The 24,295-nt window shown below is 35.0% G+C and overlaps 1 protein-coding gene across 7 annotated transcripts in view; it reads left to right on the forward strand.

The window, feature by feature from the left end:
- Window positions 1–24,295, forward strand: part of ADAM22 (ADAM metallopeptidase domain 22) — a gene marked incomplete at its 3' end in the record, with an annotated part of 169,159 nt that overhangs the window by 125,631 nt on the left and 19,233 nt on the right. Inside the window, exons 18-30 of one of the 7 annotated variants that reach the window (XM_081969875.1) lie at window positions 414–494; window positions 1,029–1,079; window positions 4,667–4,730; window positions 6,318–6,423; window positions 7,043–7,165; window positions 8,544–8,712; window positions 10,618–10,723; window positions 11,102–11,192; window positions 13,172–13,189; window positions 15,030–15,224; window positions 17,854–17,954; window positions 19,854–19,920; window positions 22,274–22,384. In XM_081969875.1, coding sequence (XP_081826001.1) covers window positions 414–494; window positions 1,029–1,079; window positions 4,667–4,730; window positions 6,318–6,423; window positions 7,043–7,165; window positions 8,544–8,712; window positions 10,618–10,723; window positions 11,102–11,192; window positions 13,172–13,189; window positions 15,030–15,224; window positions 17,854–17,954; window positions 19,854–19,920; window positions 22,274–22,384 — 1,283 coding nt within the window. Of the gene's footprint in view, window positions 1–413; window positions 495–1,028; window positions 1,080–4,666; window positions 4,731–6,317; window positions 6,424–7,042; window positions 7,166–8,543; window positions 8,713–10,617; window positions 10,724–11,101; window positions 11,193–13,171; window positions 13,190–15,029; window positions 15,225–17,853; window positions 17,955–19,853; window positions 19,925–22,273; window positions 22,385–24,295 lie in introns of those variants that run through there. The other 6 variants (XM_081969869.1, XM_081969870.1, XM_081969873.1 and 3 more) reach the window with 6 other exon arrangements.

Consider the following 24,295-nt stretch of genomic DNA (forward strand, 5'->3'; position numbering starts at 1 on the left):
TAAGCTTTGGTGTTACACCAGTCTAATACCTTAATCACTACACTGTAAAGTAGTGTACATTGGCTGTTTTTATGATTCTGATGAAATATGTTTCTTTATGATTAAGCAATTTAATTACACAAGAACTGAACTCTGGAACCATGAAGATATTCCAAGTGTGTGATTGTTGATACAAAAAACAACATCAGTATTGTGTGCTGATCTTGTTGTTACAGATTATCAACCAATAAACTGATTTTTTAAAAAAGACTGAAAATCTTAAACGGAACATTTGAGAATCGTATCTTTAATTATGTGAGTGGTATTGAGAATCTCCAGTAAACTAGAAGTAAAATATTATTTATGATATATATATTCAAACAATTGTAAACATATACGGTAGATGCCTCCAAATGTTACTTTTTATTTTTCAGTTTGAACTTAAAGGTGTGGTGTGCAGAGAAGCTGTAAATGATTGTGACATTCCAGAGACATGCAAAGGGGACTCTAGTCAGGTAAAGCTCATTAAAAAAAAGGGGGAAATATAATTTTTGGAGACTTTTTACAAGTAGTCCTCAACCTACGACCTCAATTGAGCTCAAAGTTTCTGTTGTAAGTAAGACATTTGTTAAGTGAATTTTGCCCCATTTTATGATCTTTCTTAACCACGGTTGTTAACTGAATTGGTGCAATTGTTAAGTTAGTAACATGGTTGTTAAATGAATCTGGCTTTCCCATTGGCTTTGCTTGTGAGAAGGTTGCAAAAAGTGATCACATGAACTTGGGACACTGCAACATCATAAAATCAGTTGACAAATGTCTGGATTTTGATCGTATGTCAATGAAGATGCTGCAATAGTTGTAAATGTGAAAAATAGTCATGTCACATTTTCCCCAGTGTTATTGTAACTTTTTTACAATAATTATTGTAAGTTGGGAACTACTTATATTTAATGAAAATCAAGATTTGGAAAACTTTTAACAAATTAATTTTAGATATTACAGTTATCACAGGGTTGGTTATTTAATTCATTCTGCTTTATCTTTAGTGCTCTCCAAATCTCTACAAAATAGATGGGTATTCATGTGATAATGAACAGGTATGTACAATGTATTTGATTTTTATTATCAGAATATAAGGCAGATTGTTTCCTCCTAAGACCAAGCTGAGATTCTGAAAGCTTGTTGCATTCATGGTTTCCATCAAAGAGTCCTATCTGTGATTGATTTGGTACAATGGGAGCCTTCAATATTAGATTGAAACTTTCTTCTTACAATGAAAAGAATAAACATGTGACTTGAGTTTAAATATTGGGTCATGTTCCTCACCAATTGGTTTTCTGTTGCTGAAGACAAAAATTTCAGTTAACGCATATAGTTTGTCCCTATCATTATTCATGACTCCTGCCTTATTGTATGTTCATTGTTTGGATCAATTCCGCATGTTTATTATTGTATCTCTTTTCTCTCGCTAATTAGAATGCAAAATATGTATCAGCAAGGTCTGTAACCAAGAAAAAAAATACTCCTTCATTTGCTACGTGATATTACATTAACAAATACAGTCTTAAATATGTAGCACTTATTATGCATGTTGGCTTTACAAAATTGATGCATTTATGATTTTTAATGTTTAATGGTTAAAATGGTTTTTTAAAAATCCCTATATGAAGAAAAATTAAAAACCTGAACAAGTTGGACTTGTTGAAATTTATAACTGGTTCCGCTTAGAATGGAAAGATAAAATATATTTCCATGATGACCACCAGATGGCAGTACAACTCTAGTAAATAGCTTCTGGCTTTGAACTCATAACCTGTGTGTTTCTGATCAAATGGAAAATTCTTCTCAAAGTCTTAGCAATCAGCAGTTTGACCAAAATGGGATGTTAGAATTCATAACCATTTCTCTTTCAATATAAAAGAGTATTAAATATATAAAACAATATATATTGTGCTAACAATACTCAGATGGCCATAGAACTGGTCAGAAGCTTACAATGCCTCACCATTATTGTGAACCCATAATAACACAAAAGCCTGCTCATTCTGCCAAACGATAGAAAGATGATCATCCTGCAGCTTGTCATCTGCTTTCAGAATGCAAGGCTGTGGGAAGGAGGCAGGAAGGATAAATTGGAGTGAGAAGAGGCAGTACAGTCCATATATGAGGGTGGTGGTAAGAAATCATTTGAAAGAGCCTCTGACTTAACTGGTTCGCTATATGTCTGCCCAAGAATTTACTGTTACAGTTTTAAAGGTTATATTTTCACTCCTGACTAGCATTGGAAATGTATGTTTGCCAGATAATGCAGCTTGATTTTCAGATGATGAAATCTCATAGTCTCATTAAGCTTCAAAGTTAGCATCATCTGCATAAACTCAATAACATGGATGGCATTTCTCTTCCATTCTCCCCATGGATGCTCATCTCCTTTCAGTACCTAAAATCTCAGAAAACTTCAAGATGTTTAGCAATCCCAACAAAGTCAATGAGATCTCTCATGGACAGTAGATATATATGACCCTCTTTCTAGATCCAGTTTACTATAGAAACCATCCTTGGGAAGGGACTATACCGTCTATGTTAAATAGCCCAGGGAATCTGAAAATGAGAATGCCTACAGGATCATAAATGTCCTGGAACTGTAAGCAGCATGGTTTCGTTTGGAGAAGTTCCCCCTAAAAGGCTGCACATCTTCCTCTGATAGACTATGTGACCAGTGGTGGGATTCAATAATTTAGCCACCAGTTCTCTGGCCTGACCGGCTGGGTAAGCATGTCTGGGTGGTTTTGTGACTGAGTGGGCGTGGCCAACTCAACATCATCATGTCGAGGGGCACCTCCCCTTGCCCAGCCGCTCCTCGCCATGCCTGGCCATGCCTCACCTCTCCCCTCCTAGCGACTCCTTGTCATTGGACCTGCTACTGGCTCTGCCATCCAGCCGGGTGAGCAGCTGGGTGGCCGAGTAAGTGGCTGGGCAGCGAAGCGAGTGGTGGCTAGAAGGAGAAGGACAAGGTGGGGCCAGGCATGGGGAGGCACGCTATTCAGTCGATTTGCCGAACTTCACAAAACGTTAGCTACCGGTTCTACTGAACCTGTGCGAACAGGCTGAATCCCACCACTGCATGTGACAAAATTCACAGCAGGAAGAAGGGAGATAGCAGACACAAAGAGTGAGATTTTAATGAATGGAGATCATTGGACCTCTGAGGATTACAATGTGTTTGAATTGTATCCTTTAGAAGTCCAGTGATGGATCACCTAGCAATCCCCATTGTAACAGGTTATGAAAATTGAAGAAAGAATAGACATAAATAATCAAGACATAGAAGACATCCGTTTACAGCTTATCTCATAAAGCAACTCAGCCCAGGCTGCAAGAAACTGAAATGTATTTGATTATAAGTAAGAACTGGAAATAATTTTTTTCAAATGATTCAAAGGAACTCCTCATACAACATACAAGTTTATATAAACTAACATTAAAAAACATGCAATCTCTGCTGTTTATATTTTCTTGATCTTGTCCAAGGGTTTAATATTTAGCGTAGGACCCACTAACCACCAATCACAAGATGGAGCAATGCATTTCATTTTCTGATCTATGAAACAAAAGCCATAGTGCTGCCTGGCCCAGGGATGGTTGCTTGGCACTGATGTTTTGTAGCATATGAGCACATATTTGTTATTGTTAATTAAAAATAATAATAAATAAAGTATTGCATTCACTTCACACAAGTTTTGAAGAATATATTGGCAGTCATGTTGTTGCTCTTAGGTGTCATATTGGAAATCTAGTTAGGATAAAAGAGAGTTTCAAAATACCAATGGACTTCGGGACAATTATGGGAGTTCAAACAGACTGCAAAAATGCTATGAACAGGATTTGTTTTTTTAAAAAATTGCTTTAAATCCATTGAACAAAAGACAGCTAAATATAGATAGGGTAATTGAATATCTTTTGAAAGTATGATACTGTTCTAAGTTATTTGGTATATTAAGAAGGAAGTAATTATTTTTTTTTTTTTAAAAAAGCCATCAATTCAAATCTAAACGAGTTTACTGGCAGGAAAGAAGGTTACATTCAGATATGTTGTGCTAGGTATTTGTGATTTTGGGAAGCTGCCCAACATTGAATTAGTAAGCGAGAGCACTCAGTCCTAAATCCAATCAGTAACAGCAATTATAGCCCTTAGAGGTTCTTGTTTACAGTTCTTGTTCTGTGAATTTACAATAATTTGTACTCAGTTCCACTGTCTTTTGCAGAAAATGAAAACTTGGAGCCATAATTCTTGAGAATGTTTAAGCAAAATACACAGCACAGAAATACCTATGTATTCAGCATCATCTCTGTTCTTCTGTAACAATAAGTAAAGAAAGAGAATTGTTGTATGCCGCTCAGAGTTGTGAGACCAAGATCATATACGTTAATTAAATAAATCACTTTTCTGGATCTGGTTGCGTTCTGTTTTGAATCTTTAAGCATTTGAAATTAACAATTTATAAACCTAAATCAATTTTATGTTAAGTTGCAATCCTGAATCTCACTAAACACAGTCAAACTTATTTTGGCAGTACCTGCCTGGATATGTTTACTTCCTAGATAGAAAAATAGATAAGCAATGGTTGTTTATTGAACAAATATTTACAAAATATGGTGATTACTTTCTAACATTTTTCTTTAGGGCATTTGCTTTGGAGGAAGATGCAAAACAAGAGACAGACAGTGTAAATACATATGGGGAGATAGTGAGTAATATCTTGAAATTGTGTGTTTTTGCTTCTTTTGAAAACTCGTTGATTAGGTATTGAATATATTCACAGGTATATCATGTATTGTGTGTTTTTGCTTCTTTTGAAAACTCGTTGATTAGGTATTGAATATATTCACAGGTATACCATGTATACGTATTATATGTTTCTTCCTCCTCCCAAAATGTGGTACCTTTCCAGAACTTTACCAGATTCCATTAGGACAATATTGTTCAAGAGGTGGTTTGGCAGTTACTGGAAATAGATTCTCTTAAAAGGCAGTGAATTGAAATAGTCTGGAGATAGCTGAGACCCAAAACAAACCTGTTTCATCCATGTCTACGAAAATTCAAACCACTAAAGCTTGGAGAACTTACTTTCAGAAACTGCCTAATCATCCAATGATCCAGAGGGAGGAATGGAATAATCTGGAGTTCTCAAAAATGTTCCATTTCTGAATTGATGAATTTTGCACATCCTTATCTATTGCATGAGGGACGCGGTGGCTCAGTGGCTAAGATGCTGAGCTTATCGATCAGAAAGGTTGGCAGTTTGGCGGTTTCAATCACGTAATGGAGTGCCCTCCCGTTACTTATCCCAGCTTCTGCCAACCTAGCAGTTTGAAAGCACGTACAAAATGCAAGTAGAAAAATAGGGACCACCTTTGGTGGGAAGGTAACAGTGCTATGTGCGCCTTTGGTGTTTAGGTCATGCCGGCCACATGACCTTGGAGACGTCTTCAGACAGCACTGGCTCTTTGGCTTTGAAACGGAGATGAGCACCGCCTCCTAGAATTGGGAACGACTAGCACATAGCTTTGTATCTATTGCATTTTGCCATTTTCTCTGAGCAACTGATGAATTTTTCTCTGTCTTATCTAAAGAAAATTTAAGGAATTTATCTTATCTAAAAGTGCTTATTGTTCTTAGTGTCATTTGACTACTGCAGCAATTTTTTTCCTTTTCCTGATGCCATTCTCCAGTTCCAGGATAGCTTTCATTATGACTTGGTCCTCTTTATACCACTAGGTGTTTTCAAGGCTTCATTAAGCGTGTTGGTTTTTTCTGTCTTCCGTTCTTTTTAGTCTAATTAGAAATTCCCCCCCTCTTCAGTTCTTTTTCCCATTAGTTTTCCCTAACTGAGAACATATTTATCTATGTTCTGAGTTTATTATAATTCATACATATGGAGCCAGAGGACTTTTAGCCATCAGGTAAATCTATAAAACACTTTAAACTGGAGTAAAAAATAAATTCAATAGAACTAGATACAGCATTTTCTCTTTCATTTTCTTTTCCTTTCAGTATTTCTGACATGCTGACTATGGCATAATGGAACATTAGGTTGAGTGCAAATAAAGATATCAGGTTGGCAAAGATTAGGTTAGATGAAATCATTTTAGATACAAATTCTTGTGTGTTTTTTATGCTCCAACAGTTTCTTATATTTTATTTTTATACATCTATAAGAAAAATAATTGAGAGTATATAATATGTGGCTTTAACACGAATATTTACATTTACAATGTTGAATTTCTAACTCCAAACACACATCATTATCTTTTTAAATATATTTTGTGTGCAGAAGTGACATCAGCTGATAAATATTGCTATGAAAGATTAAATATAGAAGGAACAGAGAAAGGTAGCTGTGGCAGAGACAAAGATACTTGGATTCAGTGCAAGAATGAGTAAGTTAAGCCCACTCTGCTTGCATAATATAGTATTTGTATTTGTGTTCTATCATGGTTCATAAGCTTCTTTAAAAATATTCTTTTTCACTTTTAAACCTTCATGCTAATCTATGTAATGGTGATTCTTATTCTTACTACATTTCTTGTAGAATCTTTGTTCTCCTAGTGTTTCTCTATCACCCAAAATGAATAATTATTAAAATGGATGATTAGAATCTTGTGACTTTGTTTACAGCGGATCTTGATACTCCATTAATATTAATGGCAGGTTGTGTATAGTTACTACGAATAGCATTAAGATTGTACTTCTGAACACAAGTCTATAGAGTCCTGTAGCCTAGAGTGTTACACTTGCACCTATTCGGATCTTTTACTTTTGTTTACCAGAAAAGGTCAGGCTTCCAGGAAATGAAGCTTCAAGATTCAGTTTTGCTTAATCTCTTTTTCTTTCTTCAGACTTTCAGAGTAGCATAGATCTAGTTTGCATTATTATGGGATAGGTGATCAGATAATTACTTTATAGAGTATCAGAACTCTTGGAGTAGGAAATTATAGTTAAAAATGTTTTTTTGGGCTTTTTAAAAAATAACAACTTGCTTAATGTTTTTTTTCTTAGAGATGTTCTTTGTGGATATCTACTGTGTTCTAACATTGCCTCTAATATTCCAAGACTTGGAGAGCTTGATGGCGAAATCACATCTATTTCTCTCCAAAATTTGGGGAAAACTTTCAATTGCAGGTAATCCTTGGCAAGAAATATCTTTGTATTTTATGGCTACAATTTCTGTGTATTTTTTTATCTTAGATTTAAAAAAAGATAAAATTAGTTATTTTATAGATAACTAGTTATTTCCTCACCTTCTCTAACTTTTTACACTGAGTTCGCTTAATCTCCCCCCCCCCAATACTGAGCAGTAGACCAGCTGTGTTCATTGCTCTTCTTTTAACTAAAGTTAATTAAATTCACCATATTTTCAACCATCTAAGTTATAAAGTACTAGTATATATGAGGTAATGTTTCTCCTAACACTTTAAATTCTACTTTCTGTTTCTTTCTTTTAGTCCAGGATTTTTAATAATATATTATGCATATAAATTAATTGAGGTAATAATTAAGATAATATACAATCTAGGCACTACTTCTTTTTCAATTTGGAACTATGTAGTTGCTCTAATTATTGCTTTCTGGTTATCCTACAAGTTCATCAATAGGATGGAGAGGTGGCTTGGTACAGTATACTCATATTTTTAACAACTACCCACAATTTGTGGCGTAGTCAAAGATCTCTATAAACAAAGGGGAAAAAAGACATGTTTTTGGAACTTGCAAGTGATGTGATCTCTGTGTCTCTGCCTCTTCTGTATTTGGTATCGGAAAATTCTCATTATATATTTTGTTGAAGTCTGGACTGCAAAAATCAAGCATTATCTATCTAATATGTGAGATAGATGCAGTTGTTCAACAATTTGAATATTCATAAGTACTGTCTAATTTGGGTATTAGAATGATCTTTTCCATAGTTGGCTTATGAACTACAAGTAGAACTTTAATTGCATCAGTTTGGAAGATTTTAATCAATTTCACTGGTGTTTCATCAGTTCCTGCAGCTTTGTTGGCAATATTTTCTAGGGTCTGTTTAACTTGGTGTTCCAGAATGTGTGGCTCTATTCCAATGATCATTACACATATTATGAATGTTACGATTTCTTGGTTTTTCCTATACAACTGCACCATCTTCTTTCTGTATTATTCCTTCAGAAGGTCTTTGTCTTTTTGTCTTTTATCATGTTCAATCAATCTTGCCCATCTAGGTGATCTTCTGTGAATATATGTTCCAACAGTATAGCTCATAGCTTTATTGTAATGTGCTGGTTTTCATCGCAGCAAGCTAACAATCCACGAAGTTGTCCTTACAGCCCTGATATTCCATGGACTGATCCATCTTAACTTCCATGGCCAGACAAGGTCACCTACACATAGTGATCTACTAAGACTTGTATAGATACTGATGGGCGTAATATCTTAATATAGAATAATATGGTTGATTTTTTGTTCAAAATGATTTTTATTTGGTAAAATGTTTTCATTAAACTAAATCTTCTTACTCTATTTGTAGTGGTGGTCATGTGAAGTTGGAGGAAGATGCAGACCTGGGTTATGTAGAAGATGGGACACCCTGTGGTTCTAATAGAATGTGCTGGGATCACAGATGTCTCTCAATGGATACTTTTAACTTCAGTTCCTGTCCTGGAAGTACAGATGGCTTTATTTGCTCAGGACATGGAGTAAGTTTAGTCTTTTTGTCTTGAATTGGGGGAGTTCGAATGTGGAAAAAATACGACTTATTTATTATTTTTGGATATTTGAAGAAACCCAGTAATGCACCAGTACATGGATGAAGAGTAACGATAAAAGTGCCTTTAAGCTGAGCTCACTTCCTAGTGATTACATCAACCAGTATAATTTTCTTTGCGCAGTATAGAAGCAGTTGTTATTACCTTTTTCTATGAGCTTTTTTTTTACTATCCAGTTTAGAATATAACCCTGGGATTTTCTTCAATTCTGCAGTAAATCTTTGACAAAACGAAATGAATCTTTCTGTCCCTTGTAGACAAATGCCTTTAATGACATTCCAAAATAAATGGAGTAAACCTGGGAGACATCTATTAACAATTCGGTTTCAGGCAGTAGTTCTAAAAACGAAAGGGAAGCTTTCAAATGAAGATGTGAAAAAGTGCGTAATTGTATTTCCATGCATGCATGTTCCTTTGAGAAAGTTTATTTCTGACTGATCAAGAGTATCTCTTATAGGGAGTGATAACTTCAGCATATTAATTTTTGTATTGCCCAGAAGAGAATAACTGTGCCCCCCTAAACACTTTCCCCCCCAATATCCTTAAATATGTTATTCAGTACCCCTAGTTTATATTCCCTTCTCTCCCCTTCTCTTAAAATAATAGTGCCAGGCTTTCAGATTCGGGTTAATGTCAGGGTTCCAAATAACATTCAAAATTAAATCAGTCCAAGGCAAAGTATTGCTCAAAGTTCCAATTTATTAAGAGAGTCATGTTGGCACATCTGGGAAAACCAGAATCTGAAAGCTTCCCGGTTTTCCCCACCCAGTTGAAAGTTCAAGATCCACAAGTCCATCACATGGCCCAATCTTCCACTGCCATCCAGTTCCAGTCAGGTGCAGAGGTGTAGAGACAAAAGGTGACTTTGGATTCTAGAAAGGAATTTTATTTTGACAACATCATATTCTACTCCTTACTATTCCCCCTCCCATTTCCCCGCTAATGAAACAGCATAGTAGAATAGAATATTAGTGTGGCAGGCCAAAGATCCCAAAAGGAACTGGCTGCAGGCCTGACAAACAGTTTGCCTGTTAAACTAATAAGATCAACAGTTTAGAAGTGGTTAGTGTTTTTGGTTGAGGCCATTACTTTCAAAATGCTTACCATTTTCAACATCTGAGAGCGATAGGAGCCATTACATAGTCATAAGCAGGAATGATTTTTTTTCTGATTTAAAAAAAAAAGATTAGTGGAAGCTAAAACTAAACTAAACTAAACTTTATATTAAAGACCAAAGCAAAGTCTTGAAAACTTGCCACCAAAATGTAATGGAGAATCCTGAAGAAGCTCTATTGATTCCCATAATGGGAGTGAAGGCCACATGAGGACCATGAATCAGTTTGGTTTAATTGTTAAGGCATCAAGCTAGAACTGGGAGATCTTGAGTTCTAGTCCTGCTTTAGGCATGAAAGCCAGCTTGGTGACTTTGGGCTAGTCAGTTTACTCACAGGACTGTAGTGGGGAAGATAGGAGGAAGACGTATTAGGTATCTTAGGAAACTTCTTGGATGAGAAGCTAAATGTCTTCAAAGAAAAAACAGAAAGCCCAGTTGCCTCTTGAAAAAGCACCTTTGGGACAACTATGACCTGGATGACTTGAGAATCTCCATAGACATTTAAGTATTAGGTATGTTTGCTTCCTTGAATCATTTATAAAAATAATAAAAGTGGGATGTAAACAAACAAAATGCATTATAGCTTATCCATCCATGGTCAACTAATTAAATATGGGAGATTATAATATGTTATTTAAAATTCAATACTGTAGTTTTTTTAGATTCCCAGGAAACATATATTAGGATTTTTCTGTTTTAAATTTGAATTGCATCCTTTGTAGGTTTGCAGTAATGAAATGCAGTGTGTCTGTGAGCAGTTATGGACAGGTGTAGATTGCAGCAAGCGTCTCATGAAACCAATTATTGATGGAAGCTTGCACAATTCAGGTGTGTTATATATATTTTGTGGCAATGTTACTATTCATGTGAAATGCCTTGAACATGATCTGTACTGAAATAAGGGTACTGATTCTTCATTTAGCATTTTAAGGAAAGAGTTCTCCATCAAATTTTGGTCTTGATCAAATATAGTTTCACTTACATTGTTTCATATAGAATTAGAAAGAAAAACAACCCATAACTATTTTTGATCCTGGTCAGCGTGAATAGCTCACAGTTCACTTAGGTTTCCCCCCTCAAAATTTTACATTAAAAGAAAATTTCCCCCCTCAAAATTTTACATTAAAAGAAAAAAAAGATTTGTCTAATTTTAAGTGGGTTTCTCCAATAGTAATGCATTAAATTCTTGTTTTCGTTTTAATCTAGGTGTCACTAGCACAAATATTATTATTGGTGCTATTGCTGGTACAATTTTAGTGTTGGCTCTTATTATGGGAATAACAGCATGGGGTTACAGGTAAGTAATTTATATATAGAGAAAAAAATGTAAGCTAAGAAATAAGCTAAGGGTTGGTAACATGTGTTAGCAAAGAGGTAAAAAAGAGCAAAAACCATTGGTTTCACCAGTTAGAAAAAACAGTAAGAAAGCAAGAAATATAATAATATATTACTTAATTAGATTTAAAGTTCAGTAGAGTAGAATAGAACAGAATAGAATACTTTGTGAATAAATTTAAAAAAAAAACCTTCATTTTCAAACATATTTTTAAATAGATCCAATGAAGAAAATATTAGTGGAGAATTAAAGAACTGATATGCTCTTAATTTTAAAAGTATAGAAATACATCTCATTGGATGCAGAGGCACAGAGTTCGTTGTATTTTAAATTCTGTATATAATATTAAAATTGCTATACAATTTTGAAAATAATGCAGAAAATGTTAAGAAAAAACTCCTTTCTTGATGTTAGCCACTAAAGCTGATTTACAGTAGTTTCGAAGAGGGCACAAAGCCCCTTTTATATAATGTGCAATTAACAGAATTTGCTGCAGTGGATTATAGAGATGAAGATGAGAGAGAGAGAGAATAATTCAATTGACAAATGACTTTCCAGCAAATTATTAGGGCCCAATTCTGAAGGTTTAAGATACTAAAAGAAAAAAGGGTTGATCAATGCAGAACTGCTAAGCATAGCTAGCATTTTAATTTTCTGAAGTCATAAGAATCATATCATCTAAAAAATGTGAGGTATATATGTGAGAAGGGGGAAGACAGGCCTGTCTACTCCCATGCCCATCATCCCTGCCCCCTCCCTTCCCCCTCCCATGCACTCCTCTTTCCCGTCTTGTCTACAATCCTGGCACTTTGCCCGGAAGCATTTGTCTGACAGGGAGCCATTGAGAGGGGCCTTTTTTCCCCCTACTCCCATGGCCATCATCCCTGCCCTCTCCCTTCCCCCCCTCCCATGCGCTCCTCTTTTCCACCCTGTCTACAATCCTGGCACTTTGCCCCAAATCCATCAAGTGCTTCCCCGTTTGTCCACTGGAGGGCAAACATCTAGAGCTGGCTTTCCAGAGGAAGCTGCAACGGAGCTGACAGCACAAACAATTTCCACTCTAGGATGCCACACTCATTCTCCTTAACTTATATTACATATATACATCACATTTGCTGTTGCCTCTTGCAAGTCGGTCTGAATGAGGGCATTTTGCCTTTTCACAAACCACGTGCCTCTGAAATATCAGTTATCGGTAGAGTTTTAATTGAAGTTCTGCTTTCCCAGAACTATTTTTTTTGTCACTGTGGACATCAGAACAATTGACTAGAGTTCCAGATTTCTAGTGATCATAAATAACAGTCATGGTGCATGAATCTTTGGTTTCAATAAACAGGTTTCTTGCATTCAAGGTTTCTGAATTCCACTTTTCATGCTAAACATCTCTTGATAGGTACCAGAAGAGAACTGTGATTTCTTTATATATAGGAAAAATGAAATTGTATGCATTCATATTCTTAGTACTTGGACATTTTCACCAAAAATGTTGTTGAATATAAAAGAGAGTCATTTGCATGCACTTGTCAAACATAAAAAAAATGTGCCTCCTAGTTTTTCATGGCAGCAGCATATTGTTTTAAATATAGTAAAATTAGATTCAAAAATCAAAAATAATTAATATCTACTAGCATTTTTTAAATATATTGTGATTCTAGAATTGCTTATAAAAGTGAGATCTGATGTCAAACAACAACTTTCTACATAAATTCTCATCTTCCTGCAGTTCTCATAAATTTCTAAAGAATTTTTTTTTTGGTAAAAAAAGGGGAGGGACCGGGTGGATTAATGGTGTACGATACTATCATGTGAAGGAAAATGTAAGATTGCCTCCTTCTTCTCAGAGTTTATTGGATCCAAACATTTCTTCAAAACGCTAAATAAAGTGAAAGCAAATGCCACGTGATAACTCATTCTTTGTCTCTCTTCCTTTCTCTTGTAAGAAACTATCGAAGACAGAGGTATGTGCAAATAAAGTATGACCACATTGACTAAGAATTGTTGAAATAAAGCCCCCTGTTTCTTATGTATTAGGGGGTATGGATACTTACAGACATTTGTGTGAATCAAAGTGCCACATATCACCTTTATGTTCCACTGAAAGTCCTGTTTATTTGTGGACTTGTCACCAACAAATAACCTAATTTAATTGGTCTCTTTTTAAATTTTTAATCCTTGATTCCCTTGGGTTTATATTTTTTATTATAATTTTTGTTCTTTAGCAATCAAAATGCTGAACATTTATTCCTAGACAGCCATCCACAAAAGTATAATATCTTAAACTTTTTAATTGTTAAAGTGCTGCTAGACATTGTAGGTACAGTAGATTAATAAGGAGAATTTCATCTAAAAAACAGAGCCAATTAACTGATAGTTAATGACTTCTCAAACCCTTTAGATTATTAGGACTTTTAAAGAGTTTCCTGTTGAATATATGAACTAGCCTTTTACAAAGTTAAGCTGCTGCTTTTTATAATTTTTTAGATGGAGTCAGTTCAGATAGTTATATATAATTTCACTTCCAGCTGGTATCCATCATTTTTTTTTTAAATCATGGCTTTTAAAAAAAAAGTCAGTGACATGTAGAATAATGATCAGATATACTATCTTGAGTCTGATTTGATTGCATGTCTCTCCTCAGTGTAACTTCTGAAGTTGCATACTGAAGACATTCTTCCATTCACTCTGGAATGTGTGCAAAAGAAAGCTTTTATATAGAGAAACAAACATTTATTTAAGAAATGAATACAATTTAAAATATGACACTGAGTGAAAACTAATTTTGTGATCACTATAATCAATAAGATTGCAAAAATATAGGGGCAAAAAACTCAGTCAAGCTGTTATTATGAAAATTGCACCATTTCAACCTGTTTTCAGTCCAATAAAGTTCTAAACATCATTTCTGATTTAGAATTAAACTTAGCATCCCTCAGGAAACTACCTCAAATGCAACTGGCTTTATTACTATTTATTGTATAATTTAAAATGCTGTATCACCTCTTTCTGAAATAACATAATTTAACTGTTCTTTGAATGCATGGAAAACTCAAATACATTTCATTACAATTTCTGTAGTGTATGTTAATATTCTTTTTTTAAAAAAATTCCTCAGTGTTCAAATGAATGTTATGAACAGAAGTCTGGAATACATTTTATTTACATAGCTATGAATTTTTACAAACAAAAAAATGTAATGGTTCTGTTGCTAAGGAGATAGGAAGAGTATTCTTTGTTCCATTTTTTAAAAGGTGCAAGTGATTTTTTTTTTGAGGACAGGAAGCATAGAAAGCTCTCTTGTCATAGCCAGGTACTTATAGGTAACATCCATACAAGATTAAGGAATAGCAAAACTTTTTAAACAGTTTGTATCAATTATCCAGGAAATTGGAGGGAAACAAAGATATCTGCAGTCATTAAATGGGATAGAAGCAGGAAAATACATGTTTCAGCAGGATTCATTACTCCATTTCTAGGGAAATCTAATTTAATTTCATAAAATTATTTCCTTTAAATATAAAGAAGCTTATCCCATTTCATTGGTGCATATTACATGTGAACATTTTAGAAACTGCAAGATTAAACAATTATGTATTTTAGAAATACATTTTTGTACTATAGAATATATGCCTATTTTCCTCTATCACCTGTCTTATTTGTGTGATTGTGAGATAAAATAATTTAACCGCTTGCTAACTCTTTTTTCTTGACTGGAGAGAGAGATAGTGAGTAAGTCAATGTATTTTCAGCCTATGCATGTATTCTGTTGTTACTGACTTCAAAATGTTTATTATGCTTTAGACAAATTCCTCAGGGAGATTATGTTAAAAAGCCTGGTGAGGCCGACTCCTTTTATAGCGACATGCCACCTGGAGTCAGCACAAACTCTGCATCTAGTTCTAAGAAGAGGTCTGCTTTTCTGTCGCATTTTCAGATTTCTACCTGTTCCATCACACATTATTCCATTAGTCAGAACCTTTCATTGTTTTGCAGCAGGTTTGATTCCTTCTTTCCTTCTTTCCTTTTGTGGGCTGTGTTGAAATTCCTCCATCTCTGATTACTGACTGTTGCACTACAAATAGTGATGAAACTAGGCTTCAAGGAAATTTTAGACTGTGAGATGATTTGTGAGCCCACTTCAAAATAAAACAAAACAAAAGCCAGGCGAATACTCGGCCTAACTGGTTCCCCCTCCCCCCCCCAAAGCTCTAAAATGTATGTCTTTCAGGCTGAAGTTGTCTTCCACTGATATCACAGAGACATCTAACACTAATTAGAGTGTCTAATATTAATGCCATTGTCTGCTTGGAAGTAGCTTATTTCCAGTTGCTAATATGTGTTCATTGGTAATTACCCTATTTTCATTCTTGTATTCAAACAATACTTGAAAAGACAGGATGGAACTTGGCATGGGATACTGTAATATTTGTAGATCCTTAATGAGTAAGTGGATTTTCCTGGAAACTTTCAAATTCTGTGATACCATGAAAACATTAAAGCCAACGAAACACCAAAATTAGCTTTATTTTATAGCTTGCTCAAGTAACCAAAGATGGAGGATTATTTTTACTCATACTTTTAACAATTGTAATAGATGAACAAAATGTAAGAATATACATGTTATGTGTTATCACCACTTTGCTGTTTTTTGTTCTTATCTTACCTGGCATTTCCAGTTTACATTTCACATCTTTACCAATCATCTATGTTTAGAGCAAATCATTTGGTTGGCTTATAAGATATATGCACAATAATGTTGCATGAAGTAGAATGCTACTTATAACCAGCTGTCCTGTAAAAAGATTGTTCTGTTACAGATCAGGTCACAGAGATAGTCATAAATCTTTGATTCTGCTAAAATAAATTTAATATTCAGTTGATTATCTTCTCATGCAATATTTAAGCAGTCGAATTATCAAAAAATGCCTTGGCTTCTTCTGTGAAAGGAAGACTAAAGGCAGCAAATTCAAATTTTATTCTAGATCCAGAGTGTTATGCTTAACTAGAAGCATTGGACTGGATATCTCTTCATTTACTGAAAAAGATATATTCATGATTTCAAATTATAAATTTATCTCTATTTAATAATAATAATAAGCAGATAAAGTCATTTTGATATCTTCCTTCATTATTTTAGTAGGAAGAATAATCAAAGTGTTTTAATGCTTTGTAAGTGACCAACCACCATTAGCATAATAATAAACAGACATTAATTACAGTGTAGGAATGTAACTTTATTAAAAAAAAAGAAAAAACATAACCGATTCAAATTATTATTTTGGTGGTTATTCAAATGAGAAACTGAAATGGAGGAAGAAAGACTTTGCTATTTGAAAATGTTATAATAGTGTTAAATTCCGATTTTGCTGGGAATATTAGTCTGAAGTACTTGGAGGACAGATGGGTGGAAAGCAGTACTAAAAACACATTATAGTGCTAAAGTAGTCATGTAATTAAGATGTTTTCCTTTATTAAACTTCAGTAAGATCTTTCTGATGGATGCCTATTTGAAAAAACAACCCTAAATCATTCCTGAATAATTTGACAAAATTGTCTGATGTTAAATATTTTCTGAGAACCATATTTGGACAATGTGGAGTATTCCATTCCTGAATGTCTCCAGAAAATAAATTAAGAAATCTTTGGAATATCTGTTTCCTAAGATTTTTTTAAACAACTTTTGCAGGGTTCCAATGTTTTGTTCTTCCTGTGAATTGTTGACTAACTTTTAAAATGGGCATTGCTTAAATATTACATATTTATTATGTGTCTTCTACTACTTATTTCCGGTAATTCCTTCAGTTGTTAGTTCTTAAGAACATTATAGTTTTATTAAAGTCTGCATCTTCTGAAACATACAATAGCTGACCTTTTACTTCGTAATCAGAATATTAATACTTTTCAAGAGTTTTATAAAAAGATTTAGTTTTAGCCTTCTTTAGTTACTCCTGAATTTCCACCTGTTGGTTGTGCTGCTAGAAATTCTAGGAACGGTAGTTGAGATACATCTGGGGATCATCTGGCTAAAGAAGGCTGGCTTGATTGTTGTTTCTGATAGCAAAACTTGGTATGCGGTCCTCCTATAACTTACATTTTGGCATGTGGGCAACCAGTGTTTATAGAATAGAAAACTCATATGTAATCCTCAAAACGTATATGCAATGATCAATTTTGGCTTTCTAATAGGAATTATCTGACTATTGCCTATATGTTTCTATGTAACACAAAATGAAGAAGCAGAGTATCTAAAAAAGATGGATGCCCCCAATTTACTTTGCTCTCTGAGTCGTCTTACTGCTTACTTTGGCTCTCATCATATTATTCTGAACAATACTATCCAGAAGGTTTCCTATCCTAATTTTATATTCTGCAGAGTAAAACAAAGCTTTAAATAGCGTTGGATGCACTGATGCCTCCTAGATTTGTTGGATGTTCTTGAGATGAAAGAAAAACTACAGGACATGTGAAATTGAACCTACATTGCTAATTAATTTTGATACACGTTTGAGGATGTTCAGGAAGGCTTTAAGTTTCCTCAGCCTAATATGTAAGTTAATAATGGGACTATTGAAATACCAACATGCCAAAACCAACCATTGCGTATGGATCTTGCTCTTTATCTTAGGTCAAACGGCTTATCTCATTCATGGAGTGAAAGAATCCAAGATGCAAAGAATCTTTCAGACATCTGTCAAAATGGGAGACCAAGGAGTAATTCATGGCAAGGTGGGAAACACTCTTGCTTAGCATGACAGATTTCAATGAGTCATGATTATCTAAAGAAGTTAGATTGTTTCTTAGATGTTTAGAGTGTAACAGAATTTTAAAAATTTGATGTTCTGCCTCCCATTTCTCTCTTTTATCAAGGAGTTTAGATTGTAAACACAACCTAAGACAAAACATAGTTTGATTTAAATGGGTATGCCCTGAACCTAAATACATTGGGTACAGGTGAAACTTGAAAAATTAGAATATCGTGCAAAAGTTCATTTATTTTAGTAGCGCAACTTAAAAGATGAAACTAATACATGAAATAGACTCATTACATGCAAAGCAAGATAGTTCAAGCTGTGATTTGTCATAATTGTGATGATTCTGGCTTACAGCTGATGAAGACCAAAAATTCACAATCTCAGAAAATTAGAATATTGTGAAAAGGTGCAATATTCTAGGCTCAAAGTGTCCCACTCTAATCAGCTAATTAAGCCATAACACCTGCAAAGGATTCCTGGGCCTTTAAATGGTGTCTCAGTCTGGTTCAGTAGGAATCACAATCATGGGAAAGACTGCTGACCTGACAGATGTGCAGAAAACCATCATTGACACCCTCCATAAGGAGGAAAAGCCTCAAAGGTAATTGCAAAAGAAGTTGGATGTTCCCAAAGTGCTGTATCAAAGCACATTAATAGAAAGTTATGTGGAAGGAAAAAGTATGGAAGAAAAAGGTGCACAAGCAACAGGGATGACCGCAGCCTGGAGAGGATTGTCAGGAAAAGGCCATTCAAAAGTGTTGGGGACTTTCACAAGGAGTGGACTGAGACTGGAATCAGTGCATCAAGAGCCACCACACACAGACGGATCCTGGACATGGGCTTCAAATGTCATATTCCTCTTGTCAAGCTGCTACTGAACAACAAACAATGTCAGAAGCGTCTTATCTGGGCTAAAGAAAAACAGACCTGGTCTGTTGCTCAGTGGTCCAAAGTCCTCTTTTCTGATGAGAGCAATTTTTGCATCTCATTTGGAAACCAAGGACCCAGAATATGGAGGAAGAATGCAGAGGCACACACTGCAATATGCTTGAAGTCCAGAGTGAAATTTCCACAGTCTGTGTTGATGTGGGGAGCCATGTCATCTGCTGGTGTTGGTCCACTGTGCTTCATTAAGTCCAGGGTCAATGCAGCCGTCTACCGGGAGATTTTGGAGCACTTCATGCTTCCTTCCGCAGACGAGCTTTATGGGGATGCTGACTTCATTTTCCAGCAGGACTTGGCACCTGCCCACACTGCCAAAAGCACCAAAACCTGGTTCAATGACCATGGGATTACTGTGCTTGATTGGCCAGCAAACTCACCTGACCTGAACCCCATAGAGAATCTATGGGGCATTGCCAAGAGAAAGATGAGAGACATGAGACCGAACAATGCAGAAGACCTGAAGGCCGCTATTGAAGCATCCTGGTCTTCCATAATACCTCAGCAGTGCCACAGGCTGAGAGCTTCCATTCCACGCCGCATTGAGGGGCCCAAACCAAGTACTGAGTACATATGCATGCTTATACTTTTCAGAGGTCCGATATTGTTCTATGTACAATCCTTGTTTTATTGATTGCATGTAATATTCTAATTTTCTGAGATTGTGGATTTGGGGTTTTCATGAGCTGTAACCCATAATCATTACAATTATGACAAATCACAGCTTGAACTATCTTGCTTTGCATGTAATGAGTCTTATCTCATATTAGTTTTACCTTTTAAATTGCATTACTGAAATAAATGAACTTTTGCACAATATTCTAATTTTTCGAGTTTCATCTGTATGTATCTTTAGGGCTGCTGAATGCCTGAATTCCAAAATTATAATTTACTATTATCTTTTTTACTATTATGTTTTGATCTCTTTCAGGTAATATAGGAGGCAACAGAAAGAAAGTCAAAGGCAAAAGATTTAGGCCACGGTCTAATTCAACTGAGTAAGTTTGGCCTTTTAGTTGAAAAAGGAAAACAGAAAAGCTCCCAAGCTACATTTGTTTCCATTCCTTCTTTTAAATGTTTGATATAGACCCTTAATATTTACTTATGTTTTGAATAAAAGTACCTGCTGGTAAATAAGGTGGCAAATTATCTGTTATCCCTTTATGGGTTTCTTTATTACCCTATTGTCCAACCACCGCTATTCTTTTTCCACTTACGTAAAGCATTTTGTAGGAAGTAGAAAATCATAGTTTTAGTTAAGGGAGAAGGTGCTTCCCCTACCATTTTCCTTTTGTTATTTGTCTTCTTATTTCCCTTATTTCTTGTCATCTCATCTTTTGGGGAAATAAACTTATTTTAGAAATAGAAAATCTGAGTGGAGAAAAATTATTTAGCAGCTTCTGGAGACCTGTGTGCAGAAATCAGCCTGTGGGATTCACGAGACACTATCAGGTAAATAGGTATCAAATAGTGCGCTACAGGAATTCAATTTGTTATTTTGGGGTATTTTGGGGTAATGTCGATCAATTGACATTAACCATATTGATTATCCATTTAATCTTGTTCTATAATGCTGAATCCCTAGACACATTCACCTACATTGCTTCATCATTCTGAATAATGGCAAACAGTATTTTAGCATTCTGCGACCAATGTTGGTTCTTGATCGATTTAGGGCAAATGACTATTCAGTACTGTTGTATAATAGGAAAAAAAGTTAGTCTGGAATTGTAGTTCAAAATTTCTCCATAATGTTTCCAAATAATTATTTGATAACATTATAGTGACTTTTTTTGTAAAGAAATAAAGTATATTGGGCAGGATAATCTATTAAAATCACATTGGGAACCATTTCATATTGCAAATTTCTTTTGTGGTGCTTCTTGAAAGGTTTTAAGAAATCTGCAAGCTGCTTATACTTTGTTTCTGGAACTCTTCCTGTCCTGTCTGTCATTTTCTCCCATTAGTTATACAGTTTAATACATTATTTAGAATAATACAAGACAACCATATCAGTGAATGTTATTGATTGTGCAGAGAAGCTTTTATTGTAAAAATAACCCAAATGTTTCATCTCAAAGACACTAATTAGGGGAGATAATATTTCACTCTATAAGATTTTTAAAAATCACTTGTTTTGAGTTCCACTTATCAGAAGTGGACTGCAAAAATGTAGACAACCAACTGGAAACAGCAATGAGGTATTGAACATTCATTATAATTTTTTGCTGTCTGGATATTTGGAAGATCTGGTAGTCCCAGTTTGGGTAAATCTAAGATGTAAATACCAGTACCAAACTAGGCAATTCATATATTGTGTGTAAGGATTCAGTTGCACTACTTTAAATAATTTAATCTAGGTATAAATGGCATCTGCCCTAAATAAGCCAATATCAAAGCTATTATCACTGCATTAGAAGATACAATAAGTCACCCATACCTCTGAGAAATAAATTCCATAACCTCTGGCCGTTCTTTGTAGATGGATATGAATTGTTCCACAATCCTATTGGCTATTTTGGTGGGTTTTTTTAAGACAATGGTTCTTTGTTAAAGCAGTGGGTGACTTTGAATATTATAATAAATCAAAGATTGGGCAGAACTTTTCCCTGTTTTAAACATTTTCTTCTAGATGTAAGAGTTTAATAGTTTTCATTTCTAGTTTCAAAAAGCTATATAGTATTGCCATATTCAGGACAAACTCTTAAGAGTAATCACATTTTCTCCAGCTTAGGATACACAGCTGCTAATTGGACATGGATGAGAATGCTTTGAGGTTTCTCTTCAGAATTATAGCAGTGGAGGAAATGGGCAACATGAAAGCAGGGGAAGCAGCCCACCCTCCATACAGTAAAAATGCCTTACAATATGTTGACTGCCGTTAGTGCAAATGCCACCAGAAATTGCCACTCTCTTTAGCTTTTATGAAGTGGTGGTAGGAACAGAAATATATTGCCTTGATGACTGCAAAGGCCAGAGTTATAAAGCAACCATTTTTCTTGCATCAATTTATCATTTCTTGGCGTATTAATGAAATGTAAGATCATTTCTGACTGGGAAAAACAATTTCTGCAGTGGTTTTTCCTTTGTTGGTTAAACGTTGACCCTAGTACAATGTATTCCATTCCAATGCCTGCAAAAATAAATGGATGGTCATATAGATTGTTCACCTACGAAAACCAGAACATTTATAATTGCATAAGAGCATGTGTTAAAGCATGTCCCAAGTATTCATACTGGCTGTCTGTTAATTTAAACTAACTTTACCATTAGATGTGCATCTTCCTCATTGTTATAAACTATATAGACTTTGGCTTAGATTTTCTTCTATTACATATTGTGTTTTTGCAGCAGGGTATCCCATGCTTCTGAGCCTGGGCTTTCCCACACCAATCAAATCCCACCCCAAGGCATAAGCCAGGGGGATTCTCACCACTCCCAAACAGGGAATCGGAATCACAGGTCAGTTTTCTAGTTTGGCAGCCACTTTTACCCAAAGTTCCTTTTCCAAAATTTTACTGTGATGAAGAATTTTGATTGCTTGGAAGATCTTATGTTGATGGCAGTGCTAGCTAAGCCCTGTTCCTTGCTGGCCTGATGTATAATTTTCCCCTCCTACACCATTGTAAAATCTAGGGTCCTTGCATTATTGCATGTTGTGCTCAAGCCAATTGAAGCCATTGATTTAGTTTAAGGCATTTCACGCAAAGTTTTACCATCTGATCAGACAGGTTATTCTAGATCAGTGTTCCTCAACCTCAGCAAATTTAAGATGGGTCGGCCTTAACTCCTAGAATTCCTCAGCTTACATGGTGCCTGGGGAATTCTGGGAGTTGAAGTCCACACATCTTAAGGTTGCTGAGGTTGAGGAATATTGCTCTGTATCAATGATGACTGATGCACAGTTACCCCAGAGATGAATTTTTAACCTGTTTTAATTCTGCAAACTGGCATGATATTAAATTATAAGTGCAGGTTGATCAATAGGATTAGAAAAGTTAAATGGTTATGTACGAACATGCCTCATAACTCTATGCAAAAGCTGCATGCTTTTTGTTGCCATGCTAACTTTATCTTTTTGCATTACAAAATCCAGATAAGGAGTGCTTCGTGTTTATTAAATGAATCTTTTCAATAAAATGTTGAAGGTTTGGCATTTGTTTTTGCATTTGTCCATCGGAGTGGCAAGAATTAGCACAGAGTGCCCTGCTGTGTGTGCCTTTCCTTTCCTAGGAAATTACCCTGCGGTTATACTTTTAACTTGTACTTTTTAATTAGCAACTGAGCTGGAAAACATCAAGCACTTCTTCTTTTTAAGCTATTGTTAATTAGATGCAGTCACGGCTGATAGAAAATTGATGCTATGTTTGTGCTTATGCAATGGGAGTGGGAAGGAATGTTGCAGTTTGGACAGCTATTATCTTAATAACATTGGAGCGATGGATTTAACAAACTAAGCTAGTCTGGGTTTGATTTATTTTAAGAATGCAAACTCTACTAAACTCAATCAAGGCGGTGGCAGGTTTATTTTTTATTATTTATTAATTAAATTTTTATGCCTCCCGTCTCCCCAATAAGGTGACTTTTACCAAGGGTTTTAAAATATGGCCATCTAAAGGCATAGGAGAATGTTGAGACTGATGTGAATCTGGGTTGAGATAAGCACCTTGTCCCTGTTAATTTTAAATTTCAACTCACATGAGTTCCAGGTATCACAGTAAAGAGCAAGAAACCATGAGATTTCTAATCCAAGGTACTTAAAGAACATTAAATTGCCCTTTTCTGCGCTAAATTATGAAATGCTCCTGTACAATTAGTTACATTGCACATTGAAAAAGCAATTAGGTCCTAAGTTGATGTTTTAACTTTCCAACATGTTGCATATGGTAGTGGTCAGCAGCATATTTTGTCTACATGCAATTTATGCACAAATTGCCTAGCTTTTTCATGCCTCTACAGCAGAGTCCATGCTTTACTTCTTATGTAAGGGTAGCTTGTATACAACAGAAAACTATTCCAAATGAATAATCCTATGATTTCACAAGGATTCATTTGAGAAATCAGTGAACATAGGATTGTAGTTTATCTAAAATATTGCATTGTTATTTAGTATCTTTTTGATACTAAGATATATGCCCTTACTTAGTAGTCTAAAATATGGGCTCCATATTTATGATGTATTAATTAAATGTCTAGCAACAATTAATACATATAGCAGTTTACCAGATGGAAATCAGCTATTTTCTTAAACTTTTCCATAGATTTTTCTTCAGTGACATAGAAAAAATAAAATATTTGGAATGTCTAGTTATGTAGATTATTGTTCTAGAACAGCTGTCATATAATCCAGGGGAAAAAAGATGCTTAAAGAGG

Source organism: Natrix helvetica, assembly GCF_964273705.1.
Source record: "Natrix helvetica genome assembly, chromosome: Z".
Taxonomy (NCBI): Eukaryota; Metazoa; Chordata; class Lepidosauria; order Squamata; family Natricidae; genus Natrix; species Natrix helvetica.